This window comes from Varroa destructor, unplaced genomic scaffold, assembly GCF_002443255.2.
Source record: "Varroa destructor unplaced genomic scaffold, Vdes_3.0 BEIS01000007.1, whole genome shotgun sequence".
NCBI lineage: Eukaryota > Metazoa > Arthropoda > Arachnida > Mesostigmata > Varroidae > Varroa > Varroa destructor.
Genome location: NW_019211460.1, coordinates 5,624,210 through 5,645,752, shown reverse-complemented (window position 1 = coordinate 5,645,752; position 21,543 = coordinate 5,624,210). Strand labels below are relative to the sequence as shown.

Sequence of the window (21,543 nt, the reverse complement as noted above, 5' to 3'; positions counted from 1 at the left end):
ACGTCTGCTATTAGCAACGATTATTGGTTGTCTTTTTCTTATAGAGGCTGGCTATTATGGTTAACTTAATGGCTTTATTAAATGTTTTCTATTGCAGACAATAATTAAAAAAAAAACTTTCTTTCTTAGGAGTGCCATAACGGTTCGTGAGGTTCATCAATCATCTCGAAGTATTCAGCAGATTCGTACCTACTCCTCAAGTCTTGCACAGATCCCGAGACTGCAGCAGAGCCTTTTCCATCAAAATGCTCATGATATCCAACCGCAGGCCGCCGGTAGGTATATAGGTCTTCTTCCTTAAAATAATAAATATACTGATAAAATCATATAATGTATATGAGAACATTATTGATCGGCTCTCAACGAATTTTTTTATATGCTAAAGGTGTCAGTTTTACTGTTATATTGATGTAACCTCCGCTAAACTCAAGTAAAGCTTGGACTCGGAACCTAAATCGTAGGCTCACTCGAAGCTTTTTTTTTTGAAATTGTGCTAACGCTTTCTTGATGAAGGCATGGGTGATCTAGTCGACACTGCCAATTGTGGGCGCGCTGAGCACAGAGTAGTCCAGCGAGTTTAATTGTGGGCTACCATGCGACCAAATAGGCTTATTACAACAAATATTCCCTTAGGCACTTCATCTATACAGGGTTGCACAAGGATTCATGAAACGTGTAAATTATTTTCTGTGTAGATCGTTTCGTCTTTTTTGAAGAAACTTGCTAGCGTGACGTTTTTTTTAACTGGGTATCAAAGTCAAAAAATGAAAATTGGTCTGAGATTGGGTTTTAGCAGTAGACATATCCTCGGCCACTCCAGCGATCGTTCCTGCGTCTCACTCTTGTATCGATGGTAAATATTTTCTCGTCAGAGAAAACAAAAAAAAAGGAAAAGACGGCCTGCTGCACCCTGAGAGGCAAACGATATCAGGTATCTCCAACCTTAGAGAATACCTAACCGATTTTTATGGTATAACATGTAGAGGAGGTCTTCGTAAATGATTCATGGCGTCACAGCCATATCCACATGAAATATTTTCGCTAACTATCTTATCGAGGTAGAAGGATTATGCCTGTGAATCGTCATTATCCAAAGAATACGACAATTTTTTTTTCCCGATGCTATTTCTAATAATTTGTAATAAAATATGCTGTATTGGGATGTTTAGATTGTATGAAATGAGACGATTAATATTTATTATTTTATTAAAAATAGCTCGACAAATAATATCAAAAGGATATTCTAGAGATAACAGCGTTATCATTTTTAATAATTCATATTTGAGAGAAAGTTTGCGACCTTTATGTTGAATTAGAATTTACTTAAGGCAGTTTTTTTTATCGGTTAAATCATTACATGATTTAAGTTCAGGTCGACGAAAATCAAGTTGGTTTCTATTTATAATTAAAAAAATTCGTGCTTTTTACGAAAGGAATACGAAATAAAAATACAGATAGATGTGATAAATTGGAAATTTATTTATAAACGCGAGATCAAGTGACAATGTTTAAGTTTCAAAGAGAAAAAGAGAACTGAAAGGTCAGTGGGACATAGTTGCTCTTACCTTCCATCCATAAGGTCCATTTCATAAGTATATCTTTTCCTTATGCCTGTCCTTCCTTGAACCTTTTGAATAAAGTAAACGTTTGGTAGCCTCATCCTCAGCTGGGAGTCACTTAACGAATATAAACGTGAGCTGGTCTAGGTTAGAGATTCGTTTAATCTCTTCGTTTAGTTTTAGAGGCAATGCCAGTAATGAGAACGCTACCCGGTGGGCGCACGTAGGATTCACCTAGTGGGTTCGTTCTATCTGTGTCTGTACCCTTCTTCAAATATTGTGTTGATGAACATAACGCGAATTTAGAGCCCCAAGAGACGTCACTAATTACATGTTTTGTTGCGGATTCCCAGGCACCACAGTGGAGTTTTGGTACTATCTGATGGCTGGCTAAGCAAGTATCTATGTAATTAAGGACATAATTAATGTTGCTGCGCGCAGTAAGCAACGAGTGACTTGTTGTTGCAGGGATGAATAGCAGGCAGTATGACGTATATTCACACGATTTCCAAGAATCTAAAAATTACCTTCTATTTACTTCGTTCATACCCTTAGTGGAAACAACGGACCCAGAGTGCATGGTGATCCGGGCACGTCGCCTCGAAGCATTGCTGTTGTTTGATCTGCATTTCACTAGCTTTAGTCATTTATTCAACTTAAAATTTCATTTTTGTCCTTACTGATAATCAGTTAAGGAAACAATGTTTCCAAAAATCATATACATTCTTTTGGAACGCTATTTTGCGAAGATGATCAAAATTCTAACGTGATGAGCAAGCTCGAGAAGTTCTGGGCGTATCAATGGCAAGACTTAGTACTTGTGTAACCTCAGTTTGACATCATCTTGGCAGCGAGCCACCCAAATATACGACCCGAATCAACTAAATTCTATTGATGTATCAGAGAAGGAAAAAAAACGTACTCACTATTTATATCAACATGGTCACTCACGGCTATCAGTAGATAGATGTCGACCAATGTCAAACAGATAACGCCCTGGAAGTAAGGGAGTGATGATAAAAATGAAAAACTTATGTCTTCAAGTTAATTTACCTGTAAGTGAGAAGACATATTTTATTTATTTCTAGAGTCATTTCGGTGTACCCATGTATTGAGAAAATAACTTGCTTCTTATTATATTCCAGCTGGCCTCCTGCTAACATACAATCCTCCAGTAAAAACTGACCAAGGCGGAGCAGCAAGTAAAAACGCTATGATACAACATTCCAACTCGTTTCTGGCGATGTTCCGATCTCTACTTGAAACCGTGCCTCTTTTTAATGCAAAAGAATGGTTTATGTCGCTCACCTGTCTACCACAGTGGCATTTGCTTGTTGAAAGGTAGGTTTACATCACAGACTTGCACTATGTAGTCCCCATAAGGAGAGTTCTTCATGAAACCTTTACACTTGATACAGCTTGTTGTCTCCAGGGTTATTTTTAATATGAATATAATATATGACGAGCACAATAAACCGTTAACATAAGGAATTTTCATTTGAAATATGCAATGCTTATGCAATTTCAACAATGGAAGTTACAAAAAGGAGCGAGATGGATACCAGAGCATACCAGATACCGCTTAGTTAATCATTGAAAACTTAAATGGCGGTATTCATTTTTAATAATATCACTTAATTTTTTAAGAACAGCCCTCTTTGGCAGCTCCGCATGACTGGCATTTAGATCCTAGTGAGATGTTTGAGGGATCTCTTGAAAAAGATGTGCGTTGCATAACGTCTCGATGCGTATCAACTATCCTCTATGCAATTTTGAAGCACAATTGTTTCGTATTCAAATTGAGTCACTGTATGCCATTTATTGCTTACATAAATATTGTGACCAAACAATCTAAAACAGAAGTCACTTGTTAAAAACAAAAGTGTTTTTATTACAAAAATAAGACTTATGGTGTATCAGTATACTCTAAAGTGTACGGTAAGATACGTAAACTTACCAATTACTTCATAGATAATAATAAATAAGAGCTAGTAAAAATAAATAAGAGCTTCTTGGAGGTTCGATACCTGGTGAAACATTGACAAAACATAATCACGGAATTCCCTTTTTTGAGCTGTTTCTAAGACTGTATCTAAGCAAAATTAGATAGTATGACGACATTTTTTGCATGTACCAGACCTACTAACCCTGGAGGTCACGTTTACTTAATACAACCATTATTCGTTGCAATTGCAGCTTCACTTTAGATGTTGTAAGACAAAATAGTCACTTTCAAGATATTTGTTTTTAACTCCCAAATAATTTTTAAAAGTGCGTTAAGCGATATGGATAATACTTCTCACGTTAAAGTGTCGCCCACATAAGCTACATGCAAAAAATTCTAGCAACACTTAATTTTCACCTCATAGTAGGCCACACATAGTGAAAATCTAGTTAAGTGCAAAAGGTAAAAAAAGAACGCATAAGATCTCAATCATTGTAACTTAATTGAACAATCTAATTAACAATTGATGTTCTGTTTTTCAAAGTGGACGTTAATTTCGATACAGAAGGTCTAGGTGTAATTCTATTCTATGAGTTCTAAATATAAAATACATTGATGATTTCCCGGTTGCCTTTTGAAAGAATCAATCCTTCAAAAGCGCATAAAGGCTAGCAATAACATATATTGTCGATCTCGGACAAAAAAATCTATATCCTCTGTGGCAGTTCGTCCCGCATAGACATATTGGATGATGGCTGACCTCCTTTCAATTTCCGAAAACTACATATTGTTTTGAAACCACGATGAGTCTGTTGGTCTGCTCTAGAAAAAACTGACTTTCTTTTGTTACTGAGTCCGCTATAATAAGCAGCCCATCAGCGTTTATCTCAATTCGAATACCTTACCTTGTACATATGTATTACCGTATGAGTTACGGTCGAGAGTGTAAACAGTAAACAGCCGCTAACTCAAGCGCAATCAGGTTATGAAAGCCTTAGGCGCTAGATGAGACATTGTCGGTCTTCGACCAAGGGTTTAGTCTTTTACAAAAAATATATTTTTCAATAAAAACACAACATTTTTCGCATCAAAAAAGCTACTTACTAAAGGCGCAGTTAGAAAGTCTAAGTCGCCCACGGCTGGACGTTGGTAGCGGTCCGAGGACGAAGTGTAAAACGGGGTTTCGATGTAACTTTTCCAGCTGACTGCCTGCACGCAGGTGGTGATAGCTGCAGCTCCATATGGTTGCGTTTTGAGGGCTTAACACTGTGCTGCACACGACGAAGTTCGGATCGTATCAGGCTTTAACACCACAGTTTTTCCCCTTAAAAACTCACCGTGAGTCTTAAGATGGTCGCAAATTAAACAAAATCATGCAGCTAAACACCTAAATGGCCAGGTGTGCCCAACGTGAATTCAATCCAGGCTTTTGGAGCCTGTATGGTAAATGCATTCTAAAAAGCATAATCGAATTTTCGGTGATGAATTTTGTTGCGTGCCTTTTCTGACCGAATCGGTCTCTATTGACCTTTTTCCTTAGTAAGCTAGGTTCTCTGTTTTACGAATACTGCTATGAAGAAAATGATGATGTACCTTCTCTCACAAGGAGCAAAAACGACAGGTGTTAGCTAGACAGTTTCGGGGTTGTGTCGGATTTCAGTCGGATTGAAGTTTACTAACGGGTTTTACTCGGCATTCCGATGACTGTTCTGTATGATTGTTCGATTAGTGCTTCGTTTCCGGGTATTACTCAGAAGTCTGACCTTGATCGATACCACAGAAAGCCAAGGTATTTTTTAGTCCAATGACATGAGCATTCTTTCTCTCTCCCGTTTATGAAGACGGGCGTGGCCTGTGTGAGGATGATACGGTTGATCAGAAACTCCCTCGACTGAACCGCTCGATAGTGTTTCTTCCATTAAATACTTCGTTTGGTGATATATCGCGGTTGCATTAATTTGTCCGGTTAAACAATAATTTATCAATTTCAGTAATATGATATGGAGTGTTTGGCGTAAACATATATTGTACAAGACTGAACTTAATCGGAGATATTTTCCTCCTTTGCCGTTCTAAATACGAATGGATAAGCTGTCTGTGTCGTGTGCTTTGGACCAGAAACACTTAAACTACTGGAAATCCGTGTCGGGTTCATATGTCTTGCCTTGTTGTCAGTATGATAGGTACGTAAGACCCATAATATTTACCTGGCAGGAGGACCAGTCGTCCCTGTCGGGTAAGTTATACAGTTTAACCACGGCTAACGCTGATGAGGAAACTGCTCTAGTCACTGTTTTCAGTAGGGGCTGGTCGCATATAGATTATGATTACCTGTATCCTTTGTTCTTACCTAAAGCTTTTTACATCCTTTAAAGTATTTTGAAAGGCAGTCATCGTCCCGATACGCGTATAGATTACCGTTTGGCATTCCTACGGTTAAAGGGCCTACCCGCGCTAATCGATCGGTTAGATTTTTAATCAATACTGGTGGGCAGTGACTGACTACGGTGTTACGGTGTTGCGTTGGCCGCATGTATAGGCATGGGTATGGAAACTTTTTATTTCTTAGACAGTAACTAAATATTCTTGCACGATGATCGAGTAACGTTGCCCTTGATAGAGTCCGGTTACCGAAAGGGAAGACTAATTCCCCTAAGCCGCCGAGTTTCTGTGCAACCATGATGACCAGCCCTTGTGAACTAATATCAGTACTGAGGGTGACCAAAAATGCTAGACAAAATGAACAAAGAGACAAGGGTAGGTCAGACGTTCCCTGCGCATCGTGAAGGCTTCGGCCAGGAGTTCATTTTGAGGCAAAGGTGGCGCATACTCTAGTAAGTCATTAAGGGAAGACGCCGTTTTTTGGAAATTGAGGGTGAACTTCCACTAGGATGAGCAAAGTCAGGAACCTTCAGAATGCTTTTGCTCTGTTATTGTAGGAACCTATCTGATAGCTTTAATGCTAGCCGGGTCTGGTCAGATGTCGTGTTTGGGTATCTTGTGCCCAGGATTTGTTGCTTTATCGCTCCAAAAAAAATATCTTAATATTTAATATCGGCTAATTGTGTTACCGAAAGAGAAGTATCATCAAGGTAGAAGGCTCATTTTTAGCAACTCAGTCCATTGACCATTTGTTGTTTGAAGGTTCTCGGGTTACCTAGTCCGAAGGGCATTACATGGGCGTAAGGAGTGCTTTTCTATTTTCTCTTTCTTCGAGCACTAAAATACCCCTATTAGGAACGAGAAGTAATTTTGCCTATGTTGACAAACGTTGCTTCTTTGTGCGGTAAAGGATAGATGTCTTTCCTTGTTGCTCCTTGTAATTGCCATAGAAGTGGTACTCGCTAATCGTGTTCTTCATTGGTGCCACTGCGCTGTACTATCAACTCGACGAGGGTTTAGTGATCCCCTCGTTTCTGATTTTATGGACCTTGTCCTACGTTGCCACTCTACTTCAGCCTGAGGTTTAGAACAATATCATTAAACGGTTAAAGGAGTTTGTTGTTGCCCATCGGTTTTTGAGTTTTTGCGAACGGTTACAATGGAGGCGGGCACAGCTAACTAATGCTTGGTACGCGCTTTATTTGTTGCATCAGTTGCGTTTCTGTGGATGGCTCAGCCAGAACAGAATCACTGTTTACTTTATATCTCGAATGGTTATTGACTCAAGCGTCTGTGTTGACAGTCGGAATTAACTAAAGAGAAAGGGAAGCAAGATTCATACATTTTCATAGAGGACCGCAGTCAGTTAGCAAATATGGTTGTTTGGTCCCGCCGGGTGACGCGTTAAACAGTCGTATTCTAACATTTATGTAAACATAAACTATCGTTGCCCTGATCGATTGCTCGCAAACGTGTACTGTTCTAACGTTGCATGGTGGAATCATTACCGAAATCTCGAAGCGAACTAGAACTTAATGCGATCTTAAAGCGAGCTTAAAAATGTAGCTTACAGTCACTACATCACTACCAGATAGACCAAGGCCGTCGTTAAGGAATAACCGGTAATCCTGATCAGGACGTGATTGTAGCAGAGATTCACTCTGCTGGGTTCGAGGGAGTTCAGTCGTAATGGCTTTGCCCGTTTCTCGACATCACAGTCCGCCGACTGATATACTATGTCTAAAGAACACAAATGTGGATTGAACCATTAAAGCGTGAATACTCTGGGTCGTTTTGTGAGGCCTGCGGCTTTTACACATACGAGTCTATACGCGGTTTACGAGTAAACCGCGTATAGACTCGAAACCCACGGAGCTATGTGTCACAGTAAAAAATTTACGACTATCCAATCATAGTCGTCTACTCAAGGTTGATCATCAAAACACGAAGTAGCCCAGTTGAGTTAACTAACTTTATATTGGTGGTACGAACATGGCGCCGGTGTTGATCGCTCTAATATCTCGTGTATATGATTTTGTACGGAGACACCCTATTTAATGTTTAGTCCATGTTGGAACGCTGTACTCACGCAAAAGAAATTTTTAACCTTGAGAAAATATAAACAAACCATGTTGTGAAATATTTAATATCCTTTTGATATCATGGTGTTCTTGTTTGAAGTAATTCCGTATGCTTTTAAAATCTACGCTTTAAAAACTCAGAAACCTATTTGACGTCTCACCATGGTGTACTCTAACTTCAAAAATTCACCCACCATAATTTACTTCGGTTAGTTCTTCCAATATGTTTAGTCACTTTGTTCGCGGTTGCAACCAGTAATCTTTAGGAAAATAAATCCTTGGATTTTAACGAATAACCACCCTTTTTAGTTTTGTTTGCTAGAGGCGGCGTTTTGAATCACAAATTACGTTCGAAAAGTACAGCTTATCTTCCAATGCACTTCAACCATATCGTCATTTTCCTGGCAAATAGGCAATTATTGTGCCTGAATGTGTACATTTTTAAACCCTGTAATACGCATGGAGGACAGATTTTTGAACCACCTAGATTCGCGTAATAGAACTTTTTCGAAAAGCCATCTAATGTGACCAATGACGCATCATTTGCTCAGTTCCCTTAAAAACGCACGCAAATAACATGATAATGCATGATTGCGTAAAAACCACTTCTCTGAAGAAGAAGGTGAGGATACACACGCTTAGAGAGGCTTTGATCTGTAGTTTTTTTTTTTTAACTAAACTAGTAAGTCTGGTAGTAAAAGCTACAGAACACAAAAGATAAACAGACAGATAGCACAGAAAATCGAGCTTGCGGAAACGTCAAGCTTAAGTATTTTCTTAATTATCCTAAAATGGTCCTAAATTAAACAGTCGATGAGTGGCGTGATTCCTCAAGCTTCACTATATTCAGCTTTAATCTAATTATCGTTTTTCTGAACGTGTATTAATGACAAGGGCGCAGAACATAGTTAACAAGGACGCCTTGTCCTGTACACACTTCTACGTCCAGAACATACTCAAGGTGCTCATGTCTCTGTTGTTTTCCAGTTCTTCGAAATATGCATTTCTAAAAGAGTAATTGCAGCTTGTTCAAATAATAATTAAAATCTGCTTATTTTACATACCTTGTATTAGGGTGGAACACAAGTGCTTACCCCCTTTACTTCTCTATGTCCCTCCTCTGTAAAGCGTTGTAATTTTATTGTACAGTAAATAAAATTTTATGTTGAGTTCAGATCCTAAAGACGGACGTTTCAGATGAAAAAAAGTGCATTTTAGAAATCTATATATGTGTACAGCGAAAATTGTATAGCTGAGAGGACTATTCCTCTATGGTGTAATGGGTAACGAGCTTGTCCTCAAGTTGTTCAATAAGGACAAGCGATGTCTCAGGTTCGAATGCGGGCGTAGATACACTTCTTGTACCACGAAGTACCTGTTCAAGTTACTACAATAGCTTGTCTGTATGTAGGAGACTTTGCTCTGAAGTTTGGCCACAAAATACCAAATTGTTGTCTTAACAGCGTGTACTGGGAGCCAGCCGTCTAAGATAATGTATAAAGGCTTAGTTGTCAAACATGGACCACCAAAAAAAAACATTTTTTAGAATATTACTCAAAGCTAGCTTGTGAGGTTCAGGAATAATATGCTGGAGCTAGAGGATGCACCTTCCGCGATCGACCATCTGAAATCGATGAGCACCGGTTGAAGGTGCTTTTGGGAAAAGGCAGCCAGCAAATATTAACGAGAAAATTAACTGCGGTCATAAGACCACTGACAGAAGTTTGGGTACCCCATAAAGTGAGTCATTAACAACACGCCTTCTCATCATCTCTCAAGATCTCCTCCAGCACCGAGCATCACGAGCCACAATAATAGGTTTCTACATAGAATTGTCACCGGCAATTCAGGCGTCGTCATGTTGATATAAAAAAGTAGACAACTTGGTACCCCCCATATTCTCGAAATTTTACTCCAATGGGTATCACTTTTCTGATCACTAGGAAATTAATTAATAAGCGTATATTTGACAGTGAAGGTGGTCTCGAACCTGAGTGGACAAGTTCTTCAAGAGCAGACCTGGAAAGTTCTACCGAGAAGGAATAAATAAATTTATTAACGCATGAGAAAAGTCACGAAGAACTACGGCAAATACCTAATAAATTAATTTATTTAGAACACGAATACGTTGCGTCTTTTGTTGGATAAAAAAACCTGAAGTTATGTTCCAAACTAATAAAACGCTTCAACATGTGAGCATTTAAGGCCAATGCCATGCGTGCCTCAAAGTCTAGAGTTTGTGAAAGAACGTACTTCAATGGTTACAAAACAATGTCCATTTATTCACATATTTATAAGTATATATGTAAACGCTGAGACCGAAACATTTCGCCCAGTAACTGTGTCCGCATAATTTAAGCACTGAAAACATTAGTTTAAATATTTGTTTATATATTTTTGTCGATTAGCGCTAACGACGCCTACGCTGTCTCATAGAGCTAGTTTGTTGCGTGTTCCAGTTACAAATATCTCACGTTAACTGTTATTTACTGTATTAAGTCAGAGGCTGCGTGCCCGATAGGGTTTAATATCTCTTTTACTATAGTTACGATATATTACTCTCACTCAGCGCTAATGTTCAGCTGCATAGCACGCATCAATAATGTCTACTGCATCTTGTTCGTCTGTTTTTTTTTTGTTCACTGATTCTTTTGATACTGCTGATCGAATTGGGCCAAATACATCAGCTTGTACCGGTTTTTTCTTTCTTCTCTAATTTAATTTAGGGGCAAATCGATACCAAACCTCTGATCGCATTATTGGCTGTTGATAACCGCTCAACATAGACGAACTTGCTGTTTACTAGCGCAAGCTATTTGAGCTAACTGCAGTATTTTCATTTTACTCCATAGATCTTTCATGTCGATTCCTTCACCCTGCCGTCGTATGACGTATTATTAATCTTCGTGCAACAATTAGAGTGAGTTCTTTCCGTATTGCGTAGTGCTCGATATACCACTGCTATACAACAGATAGCTACGTACGGTGCCGCTCTTCATATCATTGTTTGATTATGTTTCAAATCGTTTGGTCATACAATCATGAAGTCTTCAAATTTCATGATTCATACCAGATTCAGTGGCGCTACTATTTGCTCTATTGGCATAGAACGGCATGTTTAAAGGCACAAGTAGTATTTAATATGCTTCTATAATATTACGATTACATACTTTAATTTATCGCTTCAATAGAATAACAAAATATGACAGCTCAGATATAAAGTGTAAAACTAACTTCGATACACACCTATAGAAAATAGGCCCTCTGACCTGGCCATGTCACGGCTTGGGAGGTGAGGAGTCACAAGTTCAAGCTCCGTAAACTGATACATACTTTTGTGCATGGATGCAAACGGCAAGAAAGATATGAACAAACAATAGTAGTGTATTACGAGCTGGCCATTATACAGACCTAAAAGTAATGGTATTGATAATTTTTTCAGGGCTTTCGTGTCTTTAACCAATGCTCGTAAAGCGGAGAGCGGCAGCAATGAACAATCGAAACTACTTGCCTCACTATGGGCCCGCGACCAATTAAGCGCCGTCGCAGCAGAGGTAGATATGTAATGTTTCGTAGTTTCGAATCCACGAATAGATTTTCTAGATATTTTTACTTGATTTATGCCGGTTAACTAACTACGTGTTAAGACCGCAGTCTCGGTTAATCACTCCTTAATTTACAAGAAAATCTTTATGCAAGAATTACTTATATAACAGAAACAAAAAATTATGATTGTGGTTGCTTTCCTAGGTCTGTTGGAAAAAGCCAATTAGTCGAGAACGTGTTATCTGTTCAATGAGACAGGTCCGAAAAGTGATTTGGCACCTGCCTTGCGATAAAAGGGCAGCCGGTGACTGTGGAAAAAAAACAGTTATATATACTGGCTCTAACTGTTGCCGATCTCTAACATTAAGCTTGTAACTTCTATGGTCCATTTTTCTGCCTTTTTCCTACTTTAATAATAAGCGCTGCATACTGCAAATTGCTAGAAATATCTAGACCGCTGCTCTTATCAATTTCGATGTTACGCTTATCCACCTTTGCAGTCAGTCAAACTCGTGTTCCAAGTGTCCTTGGCACATTTAACTTTGCATCACATTTGACAACTTGACGTTTAGCGACCAATAATTATTACACATTGGTTTAATTTGATTTTAAAAATTTTTATTATATTGTCTACATATAAATATACAATAACAATATATTGGATCCAAAGGTTTGACACCTATGACAACGACGCGAAATTTCCATAACAGCTAAAGGTACCGTTATTGTCATCGTGACTATACTTATTTCACCAAAACATCCGTAACTCTTACGCAAAAAACAGTTGGGCTTTACATGATCGATATTAATAAAAAAACATACCCTGATTCGTGCACTTTTCGTTCGTTTTCGCACGTGATTCGTACCATACAAATACAGTGGACACCCTGACACTATCCTGTTACTTCTCCTAAAGAGTTTAGACCTGTTCCCTCGTCTGTTACAATTGTTTCATTATCCCATTACACTTAGCAGTTACCTTTATTATCCTATTGCAATAAAATTTGTTTTTATATCGGGAAAACATCTGCGTTTTTTCCATCCGGTTGTTCGATTGCCCTGTTTTAGATTAACTGCATTTTCCGAATTACTGTTTTACATTGCTATGTTATTCTATTCTATTGAAAGACCGCTTCAATATTTTTGCTACCTTTCTGCTACCGTAAACGCCTTCCCTTTACCTTTCTTCAATTATATGTTTATAGCTTATGACCTGTACTCCTACCCCCTTACAGAATTTCAGCTAGTTTAAAGAGCGGGCTTTTTTAAAAATACTGTGTGGGTAAGCTTTTCACATTTTTAGCGTACAACGTTGTCAAGTGAAACCTGCTCTTACCTACCTTAGAAAAGTGTTCCGATCGATACCTTCTAAGTATATAAATCTAGGGCGTTCCGTCTAAATGCGGATACATTATCAGCTGCTTGTAATAGTAAGCATTTGCTGATCCGCTTTTATTAGTAATAAACAAAAACCACAGTCTTTAGGGCAAAATCGTTAGCTCACTATGGCAAAAAGTAGTGCGCCATTTTCGCTATTTGAACGAGGATTAGTTATTATTCAATCGCTGACAAATCACTACAAAGATTAAAAACGCCTGTTTTGCCTGAGTCGAAAAAAGAAGATTTGCAGAAAGTAAATTCTAACCAGAATTCAGATTTGAAAAGCTTGAAATGTACCGAAATGGTATAAAAAGCAGTTTCTGATAATACTTTTTTTTAAGAGGTCAACGATATATATATATATGTTAAAGAGCAGTGCTAATTGCATTACCCAGATGAGCTTGAACGCTTGGTTCTTTTAAGACGGTTTGTGCCTTGTTGCACCTTTTGGACTTCTGTCCATTTTTAACCCTTTTTTTTTGTCTATTAAAGCTCAAATTTATACTGGATTTTTTAACAACCTTTAGATAGATCAATAGAGTTTACGTTCGCCAATATCGCTTGACCCGTGGATAAAACTTTTTGTGGATCTTGAAAATGACTAGTCAGTGATTAAGCTTTATTGACCAGAACTTTCGATTATTGTAATTAAGGTGAATGAAACTTATACTGAATAAACGTCAAAAATGACTTTTTTAGCACATATGAAAAATCACTAAAGTTTTTGTTCCAGTTTAGTTAAAGTTTCAAAGACGAAGCGTAAGAAAGTTCGGACTTTAACCGGGTCACCCTTTATAATACATACAAGAGTCAATCGGTTTCTGTCATTCTAGAGAAATTATTTCATAAGCTAAGCTAACTTACTAGCGTTCCCAAGTGAATGGCGGCACTCCGCCTGTTATAGCAGCGGAGTTAATGCGAAGTTGCTTGGTTCTTGTCGAAGACGGGAAAAATTGTAAGAATCACTGCAGCTATTTTTCACAAGGTCCGGGTAGGTATGCATGGCGGTCTGGATTCGAATCCAAGGGTGGACAAGCTTTTTTCGTGCTTGTAGCCAGCTGTCTAATGGAACGGCAGTACCGGACGTAAAACTCGAAACAATTAGCTATGCATACAAACTAGTGCTCGGTAAGAATATAAAATTATTATTACTTTCCAGATGACAGTTTAGCTATCCTTAATATACCTTTACAGAATATTCCTTAATAGAGAAGATTCGCGTACTTTATTTTGTCAACCTCCTTATTTTATCAAATCTTTATTAAGAATAAAATAATAATTTTATTCTTTATTATCTGTTTTTATTTTACTCGCGGAACTAATACCAATGCCAATGTCAATATTTGCGTAAACGAAACACAAACAAACGAACTCTGAATATATTTCATGTCTATGGACGCACGTTCATTTCTATGTTTTCGAGAGATTAAATTGCGCGTCTTCGTTTACCTCATTAATCTTCGAAACAGAATAGTGCAAGTTCTCACCAAACATCTGAAGGAAACGTGTACCTCTATAGTCGCAGATATTAGTAAATAGTAGCCTAAATATTGATTTCACTTTCTGCAGTTTTACCTCTCATTATTCTAAATAGACCCTATAGAAACGTGAGGTTGATATACTGTATTGGCGTACAAATTTCGATCCCATATGTATGTCCTATTATTTATTTTATACGAGTCATTTCGTCCTTGTTCGCATAGTTGAATTATCTTTTATTATTCCATGTTTTACTTTTAATGCCCCCTGATTTGATGCTCTTCTATAAAAACTTCTAAAAAAAAAAAAACTAGAATTGGAACAGTGTTTCCGTAAACACCACGTCAGGTAGCTGCATCGATACTAAGTGCAACCGAACATTTTAGTCGGTTTGCCTGAAGCCGCTCAATCTCACTGCAGTGATCCGCGCAGTCTATAAATAGAAGCTATGCCCTGTTGTCATAAAAATGAATGTACTCGTTATCGTCGTCTAGTACTATTTGCGCATTTCCAAACATTTATTTCTATAGTAGAGAAATAGCTACCGAAACGAGCACAGGGTGAGGCTAATTGACTCTGTTTTATTATCTCTACTTATATCTTGTACCACGCTTGTAGTAAGCACGATTTCCGTATCTTCACAGAAATAACCGAAATCGCGTAAGCGGGTCAACTTTGCATTAAGTCGTCTTTCTCTGGGAAAATAGTTTTATTTAAAAATGTATAGTTAGTGGAAAAATGTGTGCAACTTAGGCAGAACAGCATTAAATTTTATAGCAGCAGCAGCAGCAAATGCCGCAAACACAGATCATTTAATTTTTTGGGTAGCTTTTTATTGTTTACGTTTCGCCTTTTCTCGGCAACTTCGTTACGTGCTTAATAATTCAGTACATATTAGAATGAGAGTTACGCTCAGATTCTTCATTCCGACATGAATATCTGACGCCGATAATTTTTCGTGATGCGAGTGTAGAGGGATCAAATTTGAGTCGAAATGTACACAGTTAGACAATGCCTGTGTAACTTCAGCCCGTTGCCTTACAATCGGTATCTATGCAGATTTTTACGTACAGACAAAAATAGTTGAAGAAGGTGTTTTTAATAGACGAATAATAATTTTTAGAGAGTGAAAAAGCTCAGAATCGTGTGTATTTTCAGTTTTTGGATAACGCTGACAAACATTTTTGTCTCGAATTTTTTGAGGCAAAAGGATCATCAAAAGAAGCCTATAGGGTTTACTGCTTTTCAAGTACTGGAAAAAAAACCTAACTATAAGCAAAACTAGTCGCTCTATGCACGTACTGTTAGGACTATCAATTGTGGATGAAAGGATTAGTCAAATCGTCGACAACTTCTTCTACAAAATAATTCGGTGTTGAACCTGTGTAGTACGTTAACATCGACAACGATTAAAGTCGCCTTAGAATTGAACAAAAAAGTATCTGCCGTTAGGACAACTTGTAAAAAAAGCGTTCACTTCCAGTCAAAATGGTAGCATAAAAACCACTTCCGCTGGCTATTATCGTAAGCAATGCAACTTTATATCAATATAAATGGAGATGGAAGTGCTATTAGAAGTAGAATTGGACATGCGGATGGAGGTCACGAGGTGTGCTACAATAACCACCTCTATTTTTAGCCCCTTTGCTGTCAGCGAAATTAGTAAGTTATTCCAAATGTTAATCTTCGAATTTCATCTGTCTATTATTTTTCGCTCAGCTATATATTCTTTCTATGGGGTGTGCAGAAAAATAACATTTTCATGTCTTTCGTTGCATGGAAGATTAACGGCCTACCACCTGTACACAACAACTAATTCGAAAGTGTGCATTGTCTGCAATGAACGCCATTGTAAGCCGAATAGAATGAAAGTAAGTCTGACTAAACCTATAAACAAGGTCAGGATCGCCCCAGTCCTGCTTCTTGAATACGCGTTTTAATATCGTGAGAAAAGGTTCCACATGTGTTAACATCTGAGTATGTTTTTTCTGGCGGCAAATTTGTCCCTGTCCTCGTTGGCCTTACACTCAAATTCGAAGTCTGCAGCTACTGTTGCTACACATATGATCCTTTAGTTCACTGCAAAAACTCGCGCCACACGTCTTTTCTTGAATTTAATATATTAACGTGAACATGTTGTTGATCATTTTAATCTTCTAAATATGCGTGTCAGTTGTTTCAAATTTTTCAAAAAGAGTTGAAAAAGACATGAATCATCTCTAAATGTTGATTAAATTAGTCCTAAAGATTTCACTAAGGCACGATTGTTCTTCCAGAGTTCTCTAGAATATTTCTTTAGAGATAGTACAGTTAGATAAACGCAATGGAAAATATAATACATTTAGCTGCCCTAAGTAGTTCTAAGTGGGTTATGAGTAAAAAAAAGAACGCTCGTATAACTTTGGTGAGAGATTTTCAGGGGTAAAATTGGTTCTGTAGTAAATTTCTAGAGTGCCTGATATATCTAAGGTTCAGAAAAAACTTAAGAATACTTTGTAATTGTTGCCACAAAAGTTGTGCGTATCAAATGAAGATGCTAAGACAATCGGCTGGCGGTACAACAAAGCGAAGCCGTCGGTCTGTCAAAATGCTCTCTTTGACAGTACAGCTTACGACACGACGACTCTGACAGGGAGGCAAGCGATTCACGTTCCTTTAACCGAAAGCTGGATATCATTACAACGGACGAAACTCCCGAAGTCGACCTTCGATTTCGTATATATGTTGAGGCTGAAAGAAGCAGTGATAATTTTGCAAGATAGAGCAGCGGAACGACATGGAAAGCGTATAAGTTTGCTGGAACGAGTAATTAAACGATTCAGAGTCCACCTCAAACGTAAACCAATTTATCAAAAATAAATAGCAATTAATTTTTTTTAAATTTAGTTTAGTAAAAACGAACAGTCGTAGGTTTTTAGTAGTACATCGTACAGTTAATGATTAGAGTCGGCTGTAGGGTGGCAAACTATTGCCGGGTCTGAATCAGTCGTGAATAAATCTCTGAAGTCGTGAATCAGTCGTGAAAAGAATTTAGAATAAAATCCGCGTAGTGGCTGACGTAAATAACTGAAGCTCATTGAAGCTTGGCAAAATAAGGGTTACAGTGGGGTCCGAGGTTGCGGCAAGTAATGAATTTGTGGAAAGTTAAAGTCACCCGTTATGGCTTATCCATCTTTCACAATTTATTGATACAGTCAAAAGTTTGGTACGACCAAGCTCAAAAAAGATAAAGGCACGGCTGAGAATTATTTCTACCATCTAGTTCTAAACCTTTTTTTTAGGCGGAAGCAATCAAATCTTCAACACTTTTTTGACCTAATAGTATGCTGATCTAAAACATAATAGTAAACACGTGAAAAGTACGGCGTTACAACATTATTAAATAATGTCATCCAATGAGAACGTTATAAATTCTCATTAGATCGGATTTAATAGATATTGTGTTCTCACATAGAGGAATCGAAAAGGCATTACTAGCTTTTGTGGAACTATGAGGTCAAACTACGCACCACTAGGATTACAAATTTGATACATTTGGTAAATATAGCGTTCTATAAATTGATCGAGTGTAGTGCTGAAAATCAGTGCTCAGTCTCTAGGTTGAAGATGAGGACGCTAGGGTAACAAATTGAAGATGGTTGAGAATGTAAGACAAGAAAGCCCTCAGCAAGACAATAATGAATCACTGGTGCAACAATCTTAAGAACAAAAATTGAAAGATCAAACACTTAAGGACCTCAAACGAGAAAAAGAATCGCTGTGATCCTAAAAGCTTTTGAGAAAAACAGCATACGCAATTAGCTCCCTGACGACTCAGTATGGGTCTCCTCAGGGTATTCGTTATCAAATTGTAACGACAACACTGAAGATAAAAAATCGGAACATGTTTTTTTGCGGACTAAGTGGAGGACCAATGAAAAAAAATACAATGTACTTTGAAGAAAATTTGCGCAATTGTTATTTTGAAAAATCCGCCTAGAGAACACCGCTGCCATGGCGGAGTCATGGCCTAGACTGTGCATTCCATCAAAGGAGAATAAAACAAAGGAATAGCGTTAAACAAAAGAAAAGGAAACTATTTGTGCTATCAAATATCTCAAATTGCTGAAGAATTTCATTAACGTAATGCACCAATCGATACTATACGGTAAGGTTATTATTCTATACCGTATGCAATATCCTGATGTCAGAAAAAATATACAGAACCACTTAAAACACTTTACATCATACTGGTTTTGTTGAGTTGTTGAGTTTTAACTTAAGATTCTAGAAACGACTTAAACATGGTACCAGCAGGCAACGAACGGCATGATATCTATCACAATCTTCCCCGCATCTGAAGTACATGTATCGTCATGCTCGTTACAGAAGTTTTCTGCAGAATTTATGGAATCTATGCACGGCAAGGCGAGTGATGGCATTCTGATTTAGCCGATTCGTCCTCTTACACTCGTTGTTTGTTATTACGCCCGAAGAAAAACCTCAATTAATCTCTACGATTGTTTGCTCCTAATTGCTAAGGCTTCCATTGCTTAAAGCTTGAGGTGACGACGGATATTTTCGGACAGCAATAGCGAACAAGCTAGAAGATGCGCGAGGCGATTTGGAGTCATTTTGTGTAACGCGCGGAGTCAGGCTGAAGCTTGTTACATTTGGAACCTGTTAGACCTATATATGATTACGTTTTCTAGATACGGGATGATGTATTTCCTCAGCCCTCTTAATTTGATCAGGGAAGCGAGATGAGTGACCTAAGAGTGAAATCAGGTTTCACACTAACCTAAGGTAAGCTAGTTGTTTGTTTAAAAAACGAAAGTTAGGCTATTTTATCATTGACGGTTATTGTGTTTTCCTGTCAAATCGCAATGAGAAGCTCGATCACGTTCGTAGAGCATGAAAGCTTGCGAGCCTCTCTTGAGTTCGGTTAGTTGAGGCGAGCATTGATTGATCAGAGGAAAATCAGAATAAGAAAACATCGGCGAACTTCTCCACCAGTTTGTACGGTGATTGCAAATCAGTCGGCTCAACATAGACTGGTATGATACGTAGTCGCTGGTTATATAAGGCTTTATTCTCCACTAGGCATTTTGTGAGGTCGCCTACCTTCCGACTATAAAAAAATGAAGATGCCTCTTCTAGAACAGCCTGGTCCATTGTTTTTTTTTTACCAAAGCAATGTACAGAATAGAAATGCGGTGAGTTAAAAAGGCTAGTCTCCGTTAATATGGGCACGTCTATACTGTTCGGAAAGAGGAGCACCAGAGTTGCAGCCGCCCACACAGCTTCATTGTGTAATTCGAAGCGTCCCGCAAGGTCCGGCCATTCTGCAAGATCCGTGATTATCTTCGCGAACGGCTGCAGTGATTTAAGGTGTCGTGTACTAAAGCTATATAAGGTCATCAATGTTGCCAGAACCTAGTTCACGAAGTCCTCGTTGAGGCAGGCGGGACTCATTGAAGGTAGTCTAACTGTTCGGCTGCCTTTCCCATTTGCGGTTCCTTAATTGACTTTGAGTGCTGATTTGTGTATTTGTCTAAAATGACCTGGATGCTGGAACGCTCAGCTCTAGGATCCCGGTTGAGCTGGATGGGTTTGCTGTTCGAGCCCTTCACTGTTGTCATCGCCCTATAGGTTGTCAGGATTTTCACGCCTAAAAAATTCATGTTCTAGGCAGTCTTTCAGGCCATCTCACTTTTGCAGCTGTGCCGTCCACCGTTGATGACTGGATGCTGAGATATGAACAGCAAAAGAATTTCACATTTTCTTGGCTTGCTTTTTTCGCAATAATATCGTTTGCCTTTTTGCAGTGTTGACCGAAGAGGAGAACGGAGGTCGTGTATACTTTTGACTCGAGTCACAAGGTTATTAACACCTCCGAGGAATTCTTCATTTTGCTAACATATCCGTTCTTTTCAAACTCTATGCATCTATGATAACCAGCCTGTGAAAACATTGGAACAGGTCCATCAGTGCTGTTAGTATATTCCTCTGCTTCTTATACGACACTGTCGATGTCTATTCTCAGTGTCGTACTGACGTATTCTTAATAACGAATCGTTCTACACAGAAATTTTTAATCTCTCACGATTTCGCATGCTTCTGTTTCGCTTGTAAGTTCGACATTTGCCCTTCCAGCTGTATCATTCGATAGTATGAGAACGCCAGAAAATATATTATTTATTCATCAGTGCACACATATCGAAATATTTCATAATCTGTTTTAACCATCAATCTGATGTTGACGCTGAGCAATGCGATTTGGCCTGCTAGATGGATTGTCGAATTAGCCTCATCACAATTCTTATAAGCCGCATATATTACATTGTTCTATTTCAAACAGCATACGTAAACATCGCTGCATCTCGCGCGATCTTTCATTCTTTTAGACGCGGTGATTGAAAATAGGGAACCTTAGCGATTGTACATGCACAGTTAGGTTATGTTTGTTGTTCGTTTCCTTGATGCTGCGCGTGGACTGACGATTCCCGCTATCCCGTCGTACTAAGCGTCGTACCTGGGATGGTACAGATGTGTGCCGATGGGGGGATTGCGCTTAATCGACGGCACACTGCCATTCAGTTTTCTAATTCGCATAAGTGCTCTCACAGGGCCAGCCAGTACATTCTCGATAAGATGGATCGTTTGCTCGTAACCCTTGCAGATACCAGGTATTTAGAAGCGCATGGAATGAAGACGGCTCGATTAGTACCTAGCACTCCTAGGAAGCTCAATGGGACTCCTTAACGGTGCTCATAGATTGAGGCAAACGCCCATGCGATTACACTGATCAGCGGTTAGCTGAACACCAACGGTGACTTCTATCTGTAATAAATAAAGGGGAGTAAATCTGAATAAATCAATTCATCGAGTTTCGCGCTCAATGGTACCGTTTAGCACTACTACAGACAGCTGGCCTTCACCATAAAATAGAATGCGTTTACGGAAGTTTTCGAACTTCACACCCAATATCGCTGCTAAGTATTGGTTTAGACCGTTAGCACTCGATAGGAAACGAACTGTCTAAGCTTGGTTTCGAACCTACGCGACCTCATATGATTTTATGTTTACTAGGTAAAAGTGTTATAACTGTATAATCACAGGGACCAAGGAAGTACATTCCAAGGAAGTACAGGAAGAATATCGCTGTTTGTTTCAAAATTTAGGTCAACTT

The 21,543-nt window shown here is 38.5% G+C and overlaps 1 protein-coding gene across 8 annotated transcripts in view; it reads left to right on the top strand.

Moving 5' to 3' along the window:
- Positions 1-21,543, top strand: part of LOC111254977 (uncharacterized) — a 144,198-nt gene that overhangs the window by 70,696 nt on the left and 51,959 nt on the right. For all 8 annotated transcript variants that reach the window (XR_015317636.1, XR_015317635.1, XM_086975611.1 and 5 more), the window contains 3 exons: positions 130-275; positions 2,705-2,900; positions 11,410-11,521. Coding sequence is in view for 6 of the 8 variants with exons in the window: in XM_086975611.1 (XP_086831737.1) it covers positions 130-275; positions 2,705-2,900; positions 11,410-11,521 (454 nt within the window). In the remaining 2 variants the exon portion in view is untranslated. The remainder of the gene's footprint in view (positions 1-129; positions 276-2,704; positions 2,901-11,409; positions 11,522-21,543) is intronic.